The sequence below is a fragment of the Talpa occidentalis genome, unplaced genomic scaffold (genome assembly GCF_014898055.3).
Source record: "Talpa occidentalis isolate TD23 unplaced genomic scaffold, MPIMG_talOcc4v2.1 talOcc4.14, whole genome shotgun sequence".
Classification (NCBI taxonomy): Eukaryota; Metazoa; Chordata; class Mammalia; order Eulipotyphla; family Talpidae; genus Talpa; species Talpa occidentalis.
In genome coordinates, this window is record NW_023601433.1 from 76,330,287 (window position 1) to 76,348,980 (window position 18,694).

Below are 18,694 nucleotides of genomic sequence, written 5' to 3' on the forward strand. Positions count from 1 at the left end.
AGGCTACTGTCATCTTTCATTTGGATGCCTGAAATAACCTTCTGTCTCTCCATAGTCTCCACAATCACTCTGCACCCCTTCATCTATTCTCCATAGAGCAGCCGGTGTGAGGGATCTTTAAAAAAAATCTAACCACCCGCTGCTCCCCTCAGCACTGTATTTTGGTCCTTCTGCCTGTTCTGCTCCCTGCTCCGTCTCTGGTGAATTCTGTCACCCTCCCGTGCCTCTGGCCTGTACCCCAGTGCTTCTATAAATAAATAATTCTTTTTTTAAAAAAAAAGAGTATAAAATTAAAAAAAAAAAAATCCGACCATGCACACACTGTCATTTCTCTGACCTTATAATACTTCCATGACTTTCCAGGGTTGTTAGGTAAAAATCAAAGTCCTTAATATTGCCTATAGAGCCCCCCCATGGTCTGGCCTCTCCCCACAGCCTTGGGTTCTTATTCCCAGGATCTGAAATGCACCCTCTTTCCTTTGTTCTACTGTTCCCTCTGTCTGAATGCTCCCTTGTCCTCTTTTGGCCTAATTAACTCTTGCTCACTCTTTATCTGGATAACTTATGGAAATAGTTATAAAATAGGTCATGGCCCCTGTTTTGTACTTTTCTAGACCTTTGAAACTTTTTTGTGGTTTTAATTTTACGTTTATTCATGTGATCAATTCCTTAATGGCATCCTGAAGCCTCTGTGTGACTAAGCATAATTTGGTTATAGACCATAAGGCTTTTTGCCCCTCATTGTGTCACCACTGAGCACATCATATACTTGGAAGGGATATTTTTTGAATGAATTCCCTGAGGTTGCCAAGAGATAGGATATGAGGCCTTTCCCCTTGCTTATATCCTTCCCTTAGCAGCCACCAGGGCTGCTGTTACTAAAGGGCAGTGAGAAAATTGGTTCTGGACACTGGGTTCTTTTGGAAAACTGCCTGCAAGTATTGAGGTGAGAAGTTGAAGCTTTGTCTTCTACCACCAGAGGAGTTGGAGAGGCTAACCCAGGAGTCCTCTTGCTCAGCAACAAGTCTCGAAGTGCACTTCTCTGTAGGTACCATCCAGACGGGAGCAAGCCCTAGAGAGAGGGACAATGGAGAGAAGAATGAGTTCAGCTAGCCCAGCCCAAACAAATTATGAATTGCTCTAAATTCTGAAAAATCTAAATTTTAATCATAAGTGTGTTTATTTTTTAAATTAAGAAAAATCTTTCAAGGACAGTGGCATTAACTAAAGATGCCCATTAAATATAGAGTGGGAAGAAATGGAATACTTACAAAATGTTTTTTTTTTTTTTTTTTTAAGATTTATTTATTTATTTATACAAGCACTGGGTACAGTCAGAAGCGCAGGAGGGTAAGGGAATTCACCAGAGCCAGAGCAGGGAGCAGAGCAGGCAGAAGGACTGAAGTACACTGCTGAGGGGAGCAGCGGGTAGCAGGAGAGGTCTGCACGCCATGTGGGACCCTCGCCCGAAGCCGGGGATTGAACCGGTGCTGCAGAGGCTGCGGGCAGCTTCACAGCCTAGCTCTCAACCTCTGCACCACCAGGGGAGGCCCTACAAAGTGTCTTTTACTTATGGAGGTGGAAAGAGGTGGACAGGTTGGTGATTCCCAGGAACTAAGAACCCACGTGTGTTCTCTATGAGTTTAAACTAATTAGATCTACAGGTAAAGAGAGTGATGTCATATGATAATTGAGAACACAGACTCTAGAGCCAGATTGCTTGGGTTCAAATCATGGTAATGTTTTTGTTTTCCCTCTCTCTTTTTAAAATACTTTAAATTTTTTTATGCATTTTTTAACATCATTTTACATTTTTGCACAACGTATGCATTTTCATCTTGGTTATAGTCCCCATATAATTCCCACCCCCCTCATTTTGATGCTACTCCCTCCTCCCCACCGTAGTGTGTCTCTGGTTTATAGTTGCTTGTTGATTTTGATTTTTACTTTATTATAATTAGGTTTTTTCCTGGCCCCTTATTTAGGTTTTTTAAATTCCTGCTATGAGTGAGACCATCCGGTATTTTTCTTTTTCTTTCTAGCTTAGTTCGCTAAGCATGATCTCTTCCAGCTCCATCCATGTTGCTGCAAATTGCATGAGTTTATCTTTTTTGAATGTTGAGTAATATTCCATTGTGTATATATACCACATCTTCTTGATCCAGTCATCTATTTTTGGGCATTTGGGTTGTTTCCATAGCTTAGCTATTGTAAACAGTGCTGCTATAAACATAGGGGTGTAGGTGCCCTTTTGAATTAATGTTTCTGTGTCCTTTGGGTAAATACCCAGGAGTGGGATTGCTGGATCATATGGCAGCTCCATCTTTAGCAGGTTGAGGAATCTCCACACAGCTCTTCATAGAGGTTGGACCAGTTTGCACTCCCACCAGCAGCGCAGGAGAGTTCCTTTTTCTCCACATCCTCGCCAACATTTGTTATTGCTAGTTTTTTTAATATGTGCCATTCTCACTGGTGCAAGATTGTATCTCATTTTAGTTTTGATTTGCATTTAAATCATGGTAATGCTTTTTATTGGACAAGTTACTTACCCTTTCTGTGCTTCATTTCCTTACCTATAAAATGGAGTTATTAGCTGCCTACCTCCTCATGTTATTGTGAGGGGTAAGTGAGTGAAGTCATGCATAGCACGGGGAGGAATGCTGTGGAGGGAATAGTTCTGCTGTGTCCGGGAACAGGGCCTCCCACATGAGTGCTCATGATTGTTAGCCATTTGTGATGAGATGTTAAGGAAGCAGATGCCTCCCAAGGGTGAATAATATGTGAATTGGTGATAGGTGCATATCTGAAAATGTAATTTTTTTCACCATCAGTGAAACAGAAAGTGAAAAGTAAATGAGGCAAAACTAGTAGTTTGTCCAGATAAAGATAGTAAGTCTGGATTTGGTCACCACAGGGGGTTCCTTGTTGTGGGCAAGACTGTTCTAGCTGGCTCACCACTGCCAGAATGAAATTTCTGCAGGGTTGCTCATTTCCCTCTATTTTAAGTCCATGCTCACAAAGCAGCTTCTGATGCCTAATTCAACTTCTGGGACTGCTTGGTAACAAGCAGGATCTGGAGGTAGTACCTGGATGTGGGCATTCTGATTTCAAGTGTCAATTATGGGGTTGATCTATGCTTAGGATAGAACCATCATAGAATGCCTGCACCTCTCTGGGAACTTTGAAGTCCTATTTCTGGACCTAGACAGTCAAAAAACAAGGCCTGGATTAGGTTCATTCACCAGAGCAATGCCAGCCTTGGAGATGTCTCCCAATGATCAACCAGCCAACCTTCCTCTGACCAATATCTCCTTTCTCGTAACTCCCTTCAGCATTGACCTGCTGATGAGAATTTTTTGCTCACCTAACTCCTTCCTTTTCAGGGGAGAAATTAAAGACCAGAGCACTGTTTAATGACTTGCCTCAGCTCACACAGCAAGTTTGTTGTTAGCCAGGTCAAGTTTTCTGGTCTTCTCTACCAGGCCAGGTTTCTTCTGGCGAGCAGTACCTGGAGATTTATTACGGTGTCCAAAGTGTTTTTTCCTGGTGCAGTGAGAACATCTATATGAACACAGCATTTGACACTGAATATTGAACATTGAATTTTCTAACATTAGTATCACAGAGCAACAGTGGATGATTAACTACAAGCGGTGATCTGTCCCTGTCTTCTACCATCCCAACCTCTTCTCTGATCACCCCTTATGTGTGCCCCACACTGCAACTTACGAGTCATATTCTGTTATACCTCAGTGCATTTGGACATGTTGTTCCATCAGGCTGGAATGCATCTTGTCTACCTGGCAATCAGCCTGTTAGATTCAGCCAATCCATCCCCTCCTCTCTGGAAGGGCCTCCCTAAATTCACCCTCACCCCTCCCTATCAGCCAGAGAAGACTTCTTTCCCTCTTTGTTATTCTCTTCATACTTCAGTTACAACCCTGTCAGTATTTGTTTACACATCTACATTAGTGATAAAGTATGAAATTCTCTAAGTCCAGAGCCATACCTAGTTTGCCTTTGTATCCCAGAGCCTGGTTAGCAGAGAGCGCCCACAATACAGCTGGTACTCAGTGTTGCTTTTGTTGAATGACCACCTTTCTCTTTGCACACATGGGTAAAACCTTCCAGTATGCATTATCCCTATTTCTTTGTTTTGCAGTATTCTCCCAAACAAGAGCTTTTCTTTTGAAGCAGGGGCATGGAATAGGACCTCTGTTTGTGAATGTCATTCCAAGTCTAAAACCATCAAAGTGGGCCTCCCCGGTGGCGCAGCGGTTGAGCGCTGGGTTGCGAAGCTGCCCGCGGCCTCTGCGGCGCCGGTTCGATCCCCGGCTGCTCCCCGGCCACCGGCGGAGGATCCCACATGGCGCGCAGACCTCTCCTGCCGCCCGCTGCTCCCCTCAGCAGTGTACTTCGGTCCTTCTGCCTGCTCTGCTCCCCGCTCTGGCTCTGGTGAATTCTCTCACCCTCCCGCGCTTCTGACTGTACCCAGTGCATGTATAAACAAAACAAACAAACAAACAAAATAAATAAATAAAACATGCCTCTATAAAAAAAAAAAAAAAAAAGATTTAATAAAACCATCAAAGTTAGGGCCTCAAGGGATAGCATGCCTTCCGTACTGGCAGCCCAACATGTATTTTTCTCCCAAGAGCTGGATTCCCTCCTTCCCAGGGTAGTCCTGGAAAGGGGTTCCTAACAAATTCTCTTTCCACACATCTCACATTACCAGGAAAATAAAACCTCCAAATACCTCAAGCCAGACTTGAATTAGGGTAGTTTTTTCTGTCAGCCATCATCTGGTCATGCCTTCCTAAGGCTGCCCTATATAATCCTGCTTATATCAGAGGGTGCTCCTCTCTGCCCCCATCAGTAGCACTGACTCTTGCAGTAGCACCAGCTGTTTCTGAATTTGACTAATATCAGCCCTTTTGCTTTTTTTTTTTTTAACTTTTTCTGTTCCAAAGTTGGCCTTTTCATGAGATGACCCTATATTCTGGTGTCTCCTTTCCCTTCCAAGCCCTAAGCATCACTCTCACTGAGGAAAAGAGAGTGGCAGCAAAGGGGATTACATATGCCCAAGAACCAGAACCACACTATGAAGGTGAAAGTCCCCAGTGAGCCAAGGCTTTACAACATGTCAACCACTAAACAGTTATTTATTAAATTGTGTGCAGAATAAGAAAATGAACACCCTGTCTGGCAATCATTCCCTCATTTGTAATGGGGGGATAACAGTGATCAATCCTGTCTGCCTCTCAGGGTTAGTGTAAAAGCATGAAATGAAATCTAGTGGCAGAACACATTAGAAAGAATAAAGCAGTGGTTTCAGTCTTTAGTATGCATCATAAACACTGAAGATTCTTGGACCCCATCTCAACTCTTCTTACCATTTAGGCCTGTGGTGGGTGGGGCCATGTATCTTCATTCTCAATAAACTTCCCAGGGGAGTCCAGTGCTGCTGCTCTTCCTACCTCACTTTCAGAAGTGCCTCTGTAGGGCCTCCCCAGTGGCGCAGTGGGTTGAGCACAGCGCTGTGAAGCTGGCCACAGCCTCTGCAGCATGGGTTCGATTCCCAGCCAGCCAGGGAGATACCCTAGCAGACCTCTCCTGTCTCGCCACTGCTCCCCTCAGCATTGTTTTCAGTCCTCTGCCTGTTCTAGTCCCTGCTTTGTCTCTGGTGAATCCCATGCCTCTGCCCTGTACCCCAGTTATTATATAAATAAATAAATCTTTTTTTTTTTTTAAGTGCCTCTGTAAATCAACTAGCAAGTATAGAATAGTTACTGGAGACAACTTTAGTGTCTTGGGTGTGGAATCCAAAGACCTGGGCTTAAATCCCAACCCTCCCAATTATAAGACCTGCGACCACGAACAGCAAGCTTCTCTGTGAACATCAGTTCCTCATATGTCAAAAGCAGGTAACAACTCCAACCTCATGGTTATGAGAATTAAAATGAAAGCATATATAGCCAAGTCCACCTCAGTATGTGGCTCATGGTAGGCACTCAGTATTTCTCAGGGTGACAGCTCAGTGCCCATAACTTTTGGAACACTGGAATGTGGTAGCATGTTAACAAACACCAGAAAAAGACAATCCTTGGCCTCCATCTTTATCATTTATCTTAGACATCTGGATAGAATCTTAGAGATTCAGTTCAATCCCATTACATTTCAGTAACTTGAAACTGGGAAGGGAGCATAAGGGAAGCCCAAGATGTACGCTGGTCCCGAGTCACATGAAATGTTTAGTTTTTCAGGTTGCTATTTCTCAATATACTGAAGAAAAAAAAAAACTTCATTGGCACAGTAACAGGACCACTATTAGTAACTTTTTTTTTTAAACATTTGTGCTTTATTTATTTATTTATTTTAATGTATACAAGCACTGGGTACAGTCAGAAGTGCGGGAGGGTGAGAGAATTCACCAGAGCCAGAGCGGGGAGCAGAGCAGGCAGAAGGACCGAAGTACACTGCTGAGGAGAGCAGCGGGCGGCAGGAGAGGTCTGCGCGCCATGCAGGACCCTCCGTCGGTGGCCGGGGAGCAGCCGGGGATCGAACCAGCGCTGCAGAGGCTGCGGGCAGCTTCGCAACCCAGCGCTCAACCGCTGCGCCACCGGGAAGGCCCCACTATTAGTAACTTTTGAGAAGCCATCCACACCTATTATATACTAGATGCTGGGAATCTATTATATTTTAGTAAAATAAAACTAGACGTGACTAACTGAAGACTACCTAGTTTTCAAAAACATAGAAAAAGAGATCCTCGGAATAGTCCTTTTGATTTTTCCTGCACAAAATTCTGGGCAGATGATGGTCTAGATGCACTAGAAGCTTTTCTAAGCATTTAGAAAAGAAGCTGTCTCTAGGATTCAGCACTTGTGAATTAGTCGTGAGTAATTAAGACGACTTCATGTTTTCACTGGATTACTAGTCGTTGATCCTCTCTTGAAAGAGATATTTGATAAACTCTTTCATTGATATCCTGACAATAAGAATGTAGGCAGAAAATCTTGAGTGGCCTCCCTGGTGGTGCAAGGGGTTAAGATGCAGCACTGAAGCTCTCACGAGTTCGATCCCCAGCCTCCCAGGGAGCTGTCCACATGGCACAGCAGACCTCTCCTGATTCTCCTACTGCTCCCCTCAGCTGTGTATTTCAGTCCATCTGCCTGTTCTGTTCCCCACTCTGTCTCTGGTGAATCCTCTCACCCCTGCCCCACACCTCTGGCCTGTACCCCAGTTCTTGTATGCATAAATAAATAAAACTTAAAAAAAAAGAAAAGAAAATCTAGGGGAAAAGTCAGATGTAGGAGTTCAACATACCTAGTTGTCTCGGGCCCTATATTGTAAGGCAGTTTTCCTGAAGGCCTCGTTAGGGCTCATTTGAGGAAAGGGTTTGGGATTTGATGTCAGTAAACCCAACTTTTTTTTTTTTTTTAAAGATTTATTTATATAGGAACTGGGGCACAGGCCAGATGTGCGGGAGGGTGAGAGGATTCGCCAGAGACAGAGTGGGGAACAGAACAGGCTGACTGATGAAATACACTGCTGAGGGGAGCAGCGGGCGAGGCAGGAGAGGTCTGCTGCGCCATGTAGGATTCTCGCTGGCCAGCCGGCATCAAACCCGCGCTGCAGAGGCTGTGGGCAGCTTCACAGTGTAGCGCTTAACCACCTGCGCTACCAGGGAGGCCCTAAACTCAACTTCTAATATCAGTGATTCACTTCCCAGTAGTAACCTTGGATAAATTACCTAACTTCTTTGGTTTCCCTTGCTCTGTCTATACTTCTCGTGTCTTTGTTGCAGGGTCCAAACCAGATGATGAGCTTTCTAAAGCCTTTTATAAACTGAAAATACCTTACAAGCATTAGCTATCATCTTCATTCTAGTATTGTAGTTGGTTTTTTTTTTTTTTTTAGATTTATTTTTTATTTTTATATATTTATTTATACAAGCACTGGGTACAGTCAGAAGCGCGGGAGGGTGAGAGAATTCACCAGAGCCAGAGCAGGGAGCAGAACAGGCAGAAGGACTGAAGTACACTGCTGAGGGGAGCAGCGGGTGGCAGGAGAGGTCTGTGCGCCATGTGGGACCCTCCTCCTGTGGCCGGGGAGCAGCCGGGGATCGAACTGGCGCTGAGAGGCTGCAGGCAGCTTCACAACCCAGTGCTCAACCGCTGCGCCACTGGGGAGGCCCTGTAGTTGTTTTTAATGGGGGTCCTGAATCATATTTATATACTAGGTATCTATGGACAGAGGTGTAGGCCTGGTATGGGCCTCATGTAGTTTTATCTGGGCAGTGGAAGATAGGCACTCAGAGCCCTCCCTGTCCAATCCCATTACAATCCTTTTGTATTCTTGGGAACACGTCAACGGAACCCTTACCAGAGGAGATTGAGTACTTTATTGGAGTTAGACCTGGAAAAGGTGGAGGAGACAGCCACCAAATGGAAACATAGGAGGCTGCAGAAGCTAAGAGAGCAAAGGCTTGGGAGACTGCTGGGGAGAGCCTCATGTGACTCAGTAAGGAAGTGGAGGAGAGCAGGAGTGTCTTGAACAGTGACCTTGGAGGGGAGGAACAGCTCCAGGAGTCCTGAGACCAGTATGTCCTTGCAGACTTTGCCTTTAGACTGAAGCACTAGGGGAAGTGTGAGGAGGTGTTTGCTCTAAATTGTGGGCTTCTTTTTATGTGGTCCATTATTTTAAAAAGCAGCACTTAAGAGTAAGAAAAAATGTGAAGAATATCAAAATGGTAAAAAAATGAATGTTTTTCGTCCCTGTTTCTTGTTTCACTACTGTAAAGGAGAAGATGATAACTGATTAGGTGGTCTTGGAGTTTTTTAAACAATGGGATTATACTACACTGACAATTTCTCTTTCAGTACTTAGGATTTCTGTTTTAGTACCTAGGCTCTACTTCCTTGTTTCTAATAGCTGTATAGTATTCTGCTGTGTGGGTGTGTTACTGCATTAGTCACACTCCCACACTCACAGATGGACACATGACTTGTTCCTAATCTAGTGTTAAACAGAGCTGAATACATGTCTTCACACATTTGTATGAAAATTTCTGTAGGAAAATTTTCTAGCATTGGAATTGCTGGGACTTTCATTTTTTTTAAAAAAAGATTTGTTTATTTATTTATTTATATAAGAACCAGGGTACAGGCCAGATGCGCAGGAGGATGAGAGGACCCACCGGAGACAGCGGGGAACAGAACAGGCAGACTGAAGAAATAAACTGCCGAGGGGAGCAGCGGGTGCAACAGGAGAGGTCTGCTGCACCATGTGGGACCCTCGCCGGCTGGCCGGGATTGAACCAGCGCTGCAGAGGCTGCAGACAGCTTCACAGTGCTGCGCTCAACCGCCTGCACCACCAGGGGAGGCCCAGGGAACTTCATTTTTGAAAGATGACTACTGCTGTAGTGGAGTAGTAAGTGAGAAAAGGAGGAGCAGAGGTAGATGGGGGTGGCAGTGCTTACCTTTGAAGCACCAGTCCACAGGAGCTCCCTTCCCTGGGTGGAGTACTCCCTGCCAATAGAGGGCCCCAGCTGAATACACAATACAGTTCTTGGGCTTCTGATTATCTGACAAGGCCCTACTAAGGAGGGGTTAGAGTGTGGTTCCTTGGCCCTCCTCACCAGAGTGCTCATTCGAGACTGCAGACTTTGAAAGCTGTTGCACTCGTAGATGCCTTGAAGCCCTGTGTCTGAGCTGATTTCGAGGAGTTGGTTTGCTCGGCTCCCCGCCAGGTTTCCAATTTGTGAAATATGTAGGAGATTAGCACCTCTCCTGCCATTTTATACTGGCCTTAACTGCCAGTCCAAGGATCCCTGCCATTTGCCTCTGGCAGCCTTAACTGCTGAATCCTCTGCCAACTGCTCTAGGGACTAGAAGAGCAGCTTTCAACACAGGACCAGTGTCCAAGCAGGAAGGGGAAATAATATCCTCCATTGTGCCCTTTCACCTCTGTTTTGGGTGGTTTGAGTCCTTTGAAGTTGGCTATGAGGAACCATAACAGTGAGCAGCCAGCAGCTTATCACATGTGGTGAATCAGTCCTTCATTGATTCCTCCTGAAGTCTGGATTTTTAGGGATCAAATGGATTCCACATAGGAGGGGCTTTCACTTCAGCTCAGCTAACCCTCTTCCAGGGTGAGGCAGTTTGCGTGGCACTAAGTCCTCTCACTGCTTACCCACACAGCCACCTACTGAGTCCTTTGTAAAGGCAGTTGGGGGAGTGGAGACAGCCTGCAGCCTCCTGCTCACATTCCTAGACACCGACTCACTGGCCCGCCACACCGCTGGAACAGCAGAGCTGTGTGAAATGTCAGGAGGAGTTATGCTCATGGGCTCCCTGGCCCTGGTTTCTTGTGGCTTGTGTTTTCTTCCATCTACATTCTGCTCATCAGAGGGTGCAATTAGAAGGTAATTTGTTAGTTCCAGACTTAATTTGGGACCCCCTTCTTGCCTGATCGAATTACAGGTGAACATAATAGATTTTTGATGAGAAATAGCTGGCTCTGTGGATGGGAGAAAGAGAGCTCCCAGCTCTCCAGCTTTTGGTATCCTGTGCATAGTGTTCCCCTTCCACCCTGCCCCACTTTCTCTGACTCAAGTGTGGCCCCCGGGTCTGGGATCCTTATCCTCTCAAGGTCAGCTCAAAAGATTTAAATCCAACTGGAGACGCCAGGACAACAGAGCACACTGCAGCCTCATAGAGCATAAAACTGTTGAAGCTGGAAGCTATTTAGAGACCTAACCAAGGCCCAGACAGCGGCAGCGACTTGCTGAAGGCCACATACTAGTGGTCGTAACAATAGTCTTAATGATATTAGCAGCTAACATTTATCAACCCTTAATGTGTTCCAGACTCTGTGCCAAGGGCTTACGTGCTGTGCATTGTCACATTCAAACCCAGACAGTCTGGCTCTGGACTCAGGCTGGCTCCAGCATAGCAATGCTAAAGCTCAATATAGACAGCCTGAGTTCCAGTCTTGGTTTCGCCTCTCTCTTGCACAGCTGCATAATGCCAGGCAAGTAATTTAACGTCACTGCCTTGGTTCCTTCCTTTGTAGAAGGGGAAATCACATCACTATCAATGAGTGTAGGTTAAAATTTATTCATGCTTCTAAGTGCTGAGAGCAGTGCTTGGTGCAGGGTGAGCACCTGTCCTTCTAAGACTTGTTTACGCATACAAGAGCTGGGGTATGGGCCAGAGGTGCCGGGGAGTGAGAGGATTCACCAGAGACAGTGGGAGCAGAACAGGCAGGTTGACTGAAATACACTGCTGAGGGGAGCAGCGGGTGAGACAGGAGAGAGGCCTGCTGTGCCATGTGGGTTAGCTCCCTGGCAGGGGCTTGAACTCATACTGCAGTGGTTGCAGATAGCTTCATAGTGCTGCGACTTTAACCCCTTGTGCCACCAGGGAGGTCCAGCCTGGACTTCTATGGCTTTATTTTTTTTTTTATACGTAATTTTGGTAGATATGACCTCTTTTTTTTTTTTTTTTTAATATTTATTTATTTATTTATTTATTTATAAAAGCACTGGGTACAGTCAGAAGCGCCGGAGGGTGAGAGAATTCACCAGAGCCAGAGCAGGGAGCAGAGCAGGCAGAAGGACCGAAGTACACTGCTGAGGGGAGCAGCGGGCGGCAGGAGAGGTCTGCACGCCATGTGGGACCCTCCTCCGGTGGCCGGGGAGCAGCCAGGGATCGAACCGGTGCTGCAGAGGCTGCGGGCAGCTTTGCAACCCAGCGCTCAACCACTGCGCCACCGGGGAGGCCCAGGACTTCTATGGCTTTAAATGGTTGGTGAGGAAAACAAAAGATTATACAGAAGCATATGAAAATTACATGAAATTCAAATTTCATAAAGTTTTTTTAGAATACAACCACATCTATTTATGTTTCATAGATAGCACTTCCGTGTTGCTGTGACAGAGTTGGAGTAGCTGTGACAGAATTTATGTAGACCTGCAAAGCCTAAAATATTTGTTCTCTGACCATTTACAGAGAGTGTTCCAGCTGCTGCTCAAACACTACTGGATTGGAAATCAAGTTCCGTCACATACTGACTATTTTTCCTCAGGCTAGAGCCATAACCCTTCAGAATCTCAGTTTCCTTGTATGTTAAATAGGGATGATAACCTCTACCCTACATATGATAGATATCTGAGCACTGAACCCAGGGCCTGGAACACATTAAGTGGTCAATAGATGCTAGCTTATAACAAGGTACAAACCTTATTTCTCTTATCCATTCATTATTCCTGTGCCCAATCACTATATCAGAAAAAGGCTCCTTTGGAATTCAGCCATCACCTTTGCCACGGTTCCTGTCAGTGGTTTGCAGTGAGGGCATCAGCTGCAGGGTGGCTTTAGTGGAGAGGAGTGTGTGTATGGGAGAAAAGAGCTGGTGTCACTTCCCAAGTCCAACAGTGAGGTCTGGTCATATCTCACTCTTCTGTAGCAGTCTTTATTTTCCTCTTGTAGTCCCGCAGGCAGGAGGATAAGAGATTTTCCCAGCGGTGGGCTGTGTTTGGTCATCCTCATAACTGGGGCTCTTCAGGCATTACCCCATAGGCCATCATCCCCATAGGCCCCCTGGCCCTTAGCCTTCATCATGCTTGAAAAACCTTTTTACCACCAGTGGACTCAGAGAAAGAAGCATTTCTAGCCACTGAAGCCTATGGATGGCATTCTGGGGAAGGAGGAAGGGAGGGTGAGAGGGATGGACAGACTGACTGATGCATGGACCAGATGGGTGGGTGGGAGGGTGGGGGCAGGTGACCTGGGCTCCCTGCCTCTGCTCCCTCCTATTGAAGAAGATATTTCCCCGTGAAGAGGCAGAATAAAGCTCAAGGGCGCTGTGAGCTGTGGCACTGGAATCACACAGGTCTGTTTAAATCTCAGCCCTGCCACTGACTAGTTTTTTGGTCTTGGGTAAGTTACCTAATATCACTATACCTCATTTTCCTCATTTTTAAAGTGGAAATAATTCTCATCCCAGAGTGAATACACAGTGCTGGCCACATGCAGAAATGTCAGGTGTCAGTTAACACTTTTAGGTCTTGTTTCTTCATTCTTCAGCATAGCTCTCCCCAGAAGTGGAATAGCAGCCCTCATTGGCTGGCTCTTGGGGCTGACCCCAGGCCAAGCAGAGGGAACGGATGAATGGGGATGCGGGTGCCAGGACTTAGTAGACACCAGCCCAGAGCAGAGCGAGCTCTCTGGACCTGCCTCTTCAGCCAGAGTCCCCCCCCCCCTTCTGGGGGCGTGGCTTGGCCTGGAGCTGGTATCCTGTGCTTTTCTTCACCTCCCACTGTCCTTTGGGCAGCAACTCAGGCTGGGGACCCTCGGGGGCAGATGTGCTCGCTCTCTTTGCTGCCCTGGGCTTCCCTGACCTCAGGGATGGACGCTCAGCCAGTCCTGCTTATTGTCTGTGGCGCCTGCCTGCAGCCTTCAGCCCAACTCCACCCCTTGCCTGCAAGGTCTGTTTCGTAATAGCTGCTGTAGCCACACACCTCGGTTCCGCGAGGAGCCCCTCCTCTTCCTTCTCCCCTCCCTCATCAGGGGTGGGGCTGAAGCAGGCTAACTTGACAGCAGCTCTTCTTTCTTAGCTAGTTACCGGCCCCTACCCAAGAATGCCTGTGTGCGAGTAGCTTCCGCGGAGAGGTGGTTCTCCTGGAGACCCAGAGGGCTGTCTGAGCTTCCGAGAACTGGGGAGAAAGCCGCCCCAGCCATGAGCCCCTGCGGGAATCTGCCAGGAGGCAAGTGGCCTGGAGTCCTCATGCTTCCCAGGCTGCTCCGGAGGGAGAGGTGAGCTCCCGGCAACCGGCCCGCTACTGAAGTGCCGGGAGCCCAGGCCTGTCATGGTGGTCGTCTGCAGGCAGCCTGAGGCACTCCCACACAGGTTTGCAGCTGAACTTGTTTGTCTGGTGTGGGAAGAAGATGGGGAGTTACTTGTCCATCCCGGCTTACTTCACCTCCAAAGACCCCTTTCGGTGAGTTGGGCTCTGAGTCCCTTTCCCTACCTCCTCTTCTGGTCCCTGGTCCTGAGGGGAGGGCAGCGGCCTCCCTGAATCTGCTTCTCAGATTTCTCTTGTCCTTTGACCATGAGTTCTGTCAGGCAGAAACCAGAAGCTATTCCCTAGCAGAACAGGCCTGCGGAAGGCTCCCTACGATCTTCTGGAAATGGTGAGGTGAGGAATATTCCCAGAAGGAAGATCTTGGGGAACTTCCTTCCCAGACACACCTGGTGAAGCCTCCAAAAGATGCCACTGACTGACCAGCTCTGGTGTTAACTACTTCCAGGGGAACAGCACAAATAGATAGGGTGCTGTTCGGTGCGCTTTACCTGCAGGCCATGCTGCCTGCCCGCCATGCTGCCTGCCCAGGAATTTATCCCAACAAGCAGGATGGGCAGGTTTTGCCAAGCAGCGTGGAAGCTGGCAAGGCCTGGGTGTGGGCAGCCTGGTACATAGTAGGAGCTCTATAAACGTTTGTTCTTTTAATGGTAGTCACATTTGCCTCTGACCTTTAAAGGCTTCTGAGTTCCCAGGTGAATACATTGCTTCTGAAACTGGAGCAATGAGCTTTGGCCTGCTCCTGAGCTACTGGGCCTGGCATCCTCACACACAGGCCTGAGTACCTCTGAGGGCTGCTGTGGGTCTTCTCAGTGGGAGGTGTGGAAACTTTCTACCTCTGACCTCCCTTTCTTTGCTCTCTGCCCCACCCCATCTCCAACAGAAACTCCCCAGGGGGTTTCTGGCCCTCAGGGTCCCTCCTGAATGGAGCCATTCCTGGCTGGGGTGGGGCTTGTTTTCTTTCTCTGGGAGCAGCCTGTTGTTCCAGGGTTGCCTCCCCCTCGCCAGTGGTCCTGGTAGGCTTCTCGGTTCTGGCTTCCCCAAATCAGCACCATGCCCAGACCTTGCTGCTGGGATACTGGTCAGATGGCCATGCCCTGGGTAGAAAAGCAGAACATCATGTGGTTTCACAAAATTGCTGGACCCTGGTGAGGTTATGAGAAGTATTTGGATTTGAGGGAGCTGTCTGGGATTTGGGGAACTGGGCCTCAGTGCTGATTTTACATGGCATCCTGCTGCACCCTTTATTCTTTGATCTCTCAACAGCCTAAAGATATTCTGTTTCCATTTTACACATGGGCCACCAGTTTCAACAGAGTTAACATTAGGGCCTCTGGTCAACCTTTTCTGTCTTCCTGAGTTTCTCTCATCCTTCAGGAGACTGCACCTCCCTTTGCCTGCACCTCCCCCAGAGGTGTTCTCAGGTTTTGCTTTCCTCTCCCAGCAGAGAAAGCAGAAAAAGGCCCTCCTACTTTGCCTGGCATATCAAAGGGGGCTGGCAGAGATTCTTTACTGAAGAGCAGTGGGAAATGATCTTGAGTTTAGGGAGCAGGTTTTACCATGTGGAATCAAGATGCCAAAGTGTTTGAAGTAGCCACTAGTTTAGGCCAGGGCCTCATTAATCCCTCTTACTCTTAATCTTGAAAGGCAGTTTGGGGGAGGGGCTATTCCCTTAGGAGCCTGGAATGCTGTGCCCCTTTTAATCTTTGGGAACTGGACACAGCTTCCCAGGGGCTGGAGCAGGTAATGAGCTCTCAACCTGGGCCAAGCCACTGAAGGCTGCAGGCCGGCCACTCAGCCTGTCTAATGTCTTGTTCTGCCCCAGCCCCTCTGGGGAACCTGATCATCACCCCCTCTACCCGATTTGTTTGCCCAGCTGGAGTCAGGGGGTATTGATTGACTGACTCTAGACCCTCTCCCCTCCCCCCAAATGGAGACCACATTCCTAAAGTCACTTCTAAAGAGGTAGGCAGCACACAGAGCTCTGTGCCCCATGGGAGTGACCACCCAGACCCTCTGTTCTCCCAGGTGTCATTCTGATCAGTCTCCACTATACTTCCTGGTCAGGAAACCCACTTCTGACATTTGGACCCTCCCTTATTACAGGATGTCCTCACAGTCTCCTCTTTGACCGGCTGCCTCTCCCCTCAGTTTTCTCCTTTAGAGACCAGACTTTCTGGGCTCCTGAACACAACCCCTGCCGGGTTATTTGGAACAGATTCAATCCTTGACCCTAGACCTCTGGGGGAGTACGAAGTCCACCGAGTTCTGGAACTGTCACTGCAAGAGAAGTGATGCAACCATATTCCATGGGGACATGATCAGGCGTGACAGCACAGGAGGGAGGAAGGAAGGAATGAGGAATGTAATTTCTGCACCCTATACACCCGTGCCTGACAGGCCTTGCTCAGCAAAGTGAATTGTCTTCCCCTGCCAACACCTCTAGTGTGAGCATTGAGATTACAGGCCTGCTCCCAAGGAAGTTAACACCTCAGATTGGAAGTAAATTAAGGAGTGACGTTTGTCTGATGTCTTTAAATTAGTTTTCGTTGTGTAGAAATTTCCTTAATGTCCAACACTGATTTATGGGTTTGGTTTCCACACTGTCTCTTGAAAACAAGTACATCTTCGTAGTCTAAGGCAATTCATATCTAAAGGGAAAAATTATTCTTAACCCTGCCCTGCTTAGCAGTGACATTTGGCAGCTGTTTCAGGTCCTCTGGGACTCTTTCTCCTCATCTGAAAGATGAAGGACTTGGATCAGGTGAATGGATCCCAGCTCAGCAACTAATGTGGCTTCTTGGAGACACATAAGCTCTTTTCTATTTTCTTCCAAATGATGGAGTCTCTACCTTTAACTGCTGTGTACTGCACAGATTACCAGAACTACAGGCTTCCTGGCTTTTGGTTGGAACAGAATCAACACATTCTGGTGATCACAGATTTATTATGTGTCTGGTTAAATTTTAAAAACAGGATAAATGTTCTGTAATTACAGCTTGATTGACAGCCTGTTTCAACCTACAGGGTCTGCAGGAAGGAGGAGTAATAAGGACTCTTGGTGGTAGCCTCTATTTTATCTCTGTGTCCCAGGAGAGAATTGGCATCTCCAGTCCTGACACTGTCAGACTGTGGCAAAGAGACCTGTTCATTCTTCTGTTCATCCCAGGCAGAACTCAGAGACAAGAGGCTGCAGAAGTTTCTCCCTGGCTGACTGCTCATTTGGGAGATTAAGTATGAATATCAAGCCAGGCCTTTACCAGGACAGGGAAGGGCTTGTTCTTTAACCTGTGCCACTTGTAATAGTTCCTGATTCCCTTACCACATAAGGTGGAAATTTTACCTGTAAACATTTGGCCTGAAGAATTTGGATGCGAGTGAGGGCTGGGCCTATATGTCATCTTCCTTGGCTTCTCCCAGCACAACACCTTGCCTGCTTGTTCTTGCACATCCTTGTTGCACAGTAACTTTTTCCTAGTTGATAGGAATTGATTAGAATCTATTGATTTTTTTTTCTAGTTTACTCGATAAATAATTCATTTTAGGGCCTTCTCCACCTATAGAAATCTGGTTCTGAACCAAGCAGCAGGTTCATATCGCTTAGGCATGGGAAAGAAGGGGGTCTATTTTCACCCTTGGTGTTCCCAAATTGAAGAGGAAATGCAGGGAAATGAATACTTCTGGGCATCTGCTGTGAGCCAGGCATCTTGCTAGGTATTTGTACATAACTTAATTCTCATAATCCCATGAGATTTTACCATCACCCATGTTACCAATTAGGAAACTGAACCTTAGAGTCATGAAGTAACTGGTTTTAGGTGACACAGATAGTCAATGGCAAAGAAAGAATATGGACCCAGATCTTGAAAGAATTGTTTATGAGAATCTCAACAGGCTTTTTTTTTTTTTTTTTTTTTTTTTAACCTGTGTGTTCCCTGCTGACTCAAAAGACCTCAATGTGAATCTGAGCTGCCCATTGAGGATCCATTCAGTATGAATCAGAAGCCCATTGCTGTTCCATTCAAGGCCCTCTGTCATGCTGTGGAAGAGAAATTCCAGAGACCATCCTCTGGCATGGCTTCAGTGGATCTCTTGGTGACCTTCCTTGGTCAGAGGGTTTCATTTCTGTTCACTCTGTCTACTCAGAAGAGGGTGGTGACTGATGTTTCAGCCCTGGGCTCAGGACTCCACCCCGTACGGACTGGAAACCGTTGGCGATTTGGGGGAAGCCAAGTTTTTGAAATGCTCAAAAATTAAAAACTGGGGGGAAAAAAAGCTTTGTCTTTAGGAAGAACATATTGTGGACATGGTCTCTGACAAGCTGAGGTGGGATATTTTTGAGTAGTACCTTACATTTCCAAAGTGTGCTTTGGATTCTTTTCTTCAAAGGGCAGAGGCTGCCGGGGAGCAAAATGTTATACACTCAGTGACAGAGGAGAATCGTGCCATTTCACATTCACTACTTTGGCCAAAGGAGAAGCCCCATGCAGTTAACACTCAGAGGTCCTTGAGCTCTCGGGCTCCAGCCTCTGTATTTTCACAGATGAGAACCCAGAGGCCCAGTTTAGCACTTGTGCCGCGTCACTCAGGCCTTGAGATGCAGTGGAAATGGCTTGGTAACGAGTACCCATACGTTCAGATCCCAGCTCCAGCAGTAGGTATTGGGTGACTTTACAGAAGTCACTTGACTCTGGTTTTCAGTCTCCTGGTCTGAAAAATCTGAAATAATCCTATCACCTTGCAAGGTTGTGGTCAGTATTAGAGAGAATGTAAACGAGGCACCTCTTACAGTGTCTGAAATGTTGGCATTCAAGTAACCAGTGACA

At 46.9% G+C, this 18,694-nt stretch overlaps 1 protein-coding gene across 7 annotated transcripts in view; it reads left to right on the forward strand.

Moving 5' to 3' along the window:
* The window catches only part of LIMK2 (LIM domain kinase 2), a 67,901-nt gene that overhangs the window by 22,442 nt on the left and 26,765 nt on the right, over positions 1 to 18,694 (forward strand). Inside the window, exon 1 of one of the 7 annotated variants that reach the window (XM_037510922.2) lies at positions 13,452 to 14,006. The exons of the other annotated variants lie outside the window; for them this stretch is intronic. Coding sequence (XP_037366819.1) covers positions 13,954 to 14,006 — 53 coding nt within the window. The 5' untranslated portion in view covers positions 13,452 to 13,953. Of the gene's footprint in view, positions 1 to 13,451; positions 14,007 to 18,694 lie in introns of those variants that run through there. 7 annotated transcript variants of the gene reach the window in all.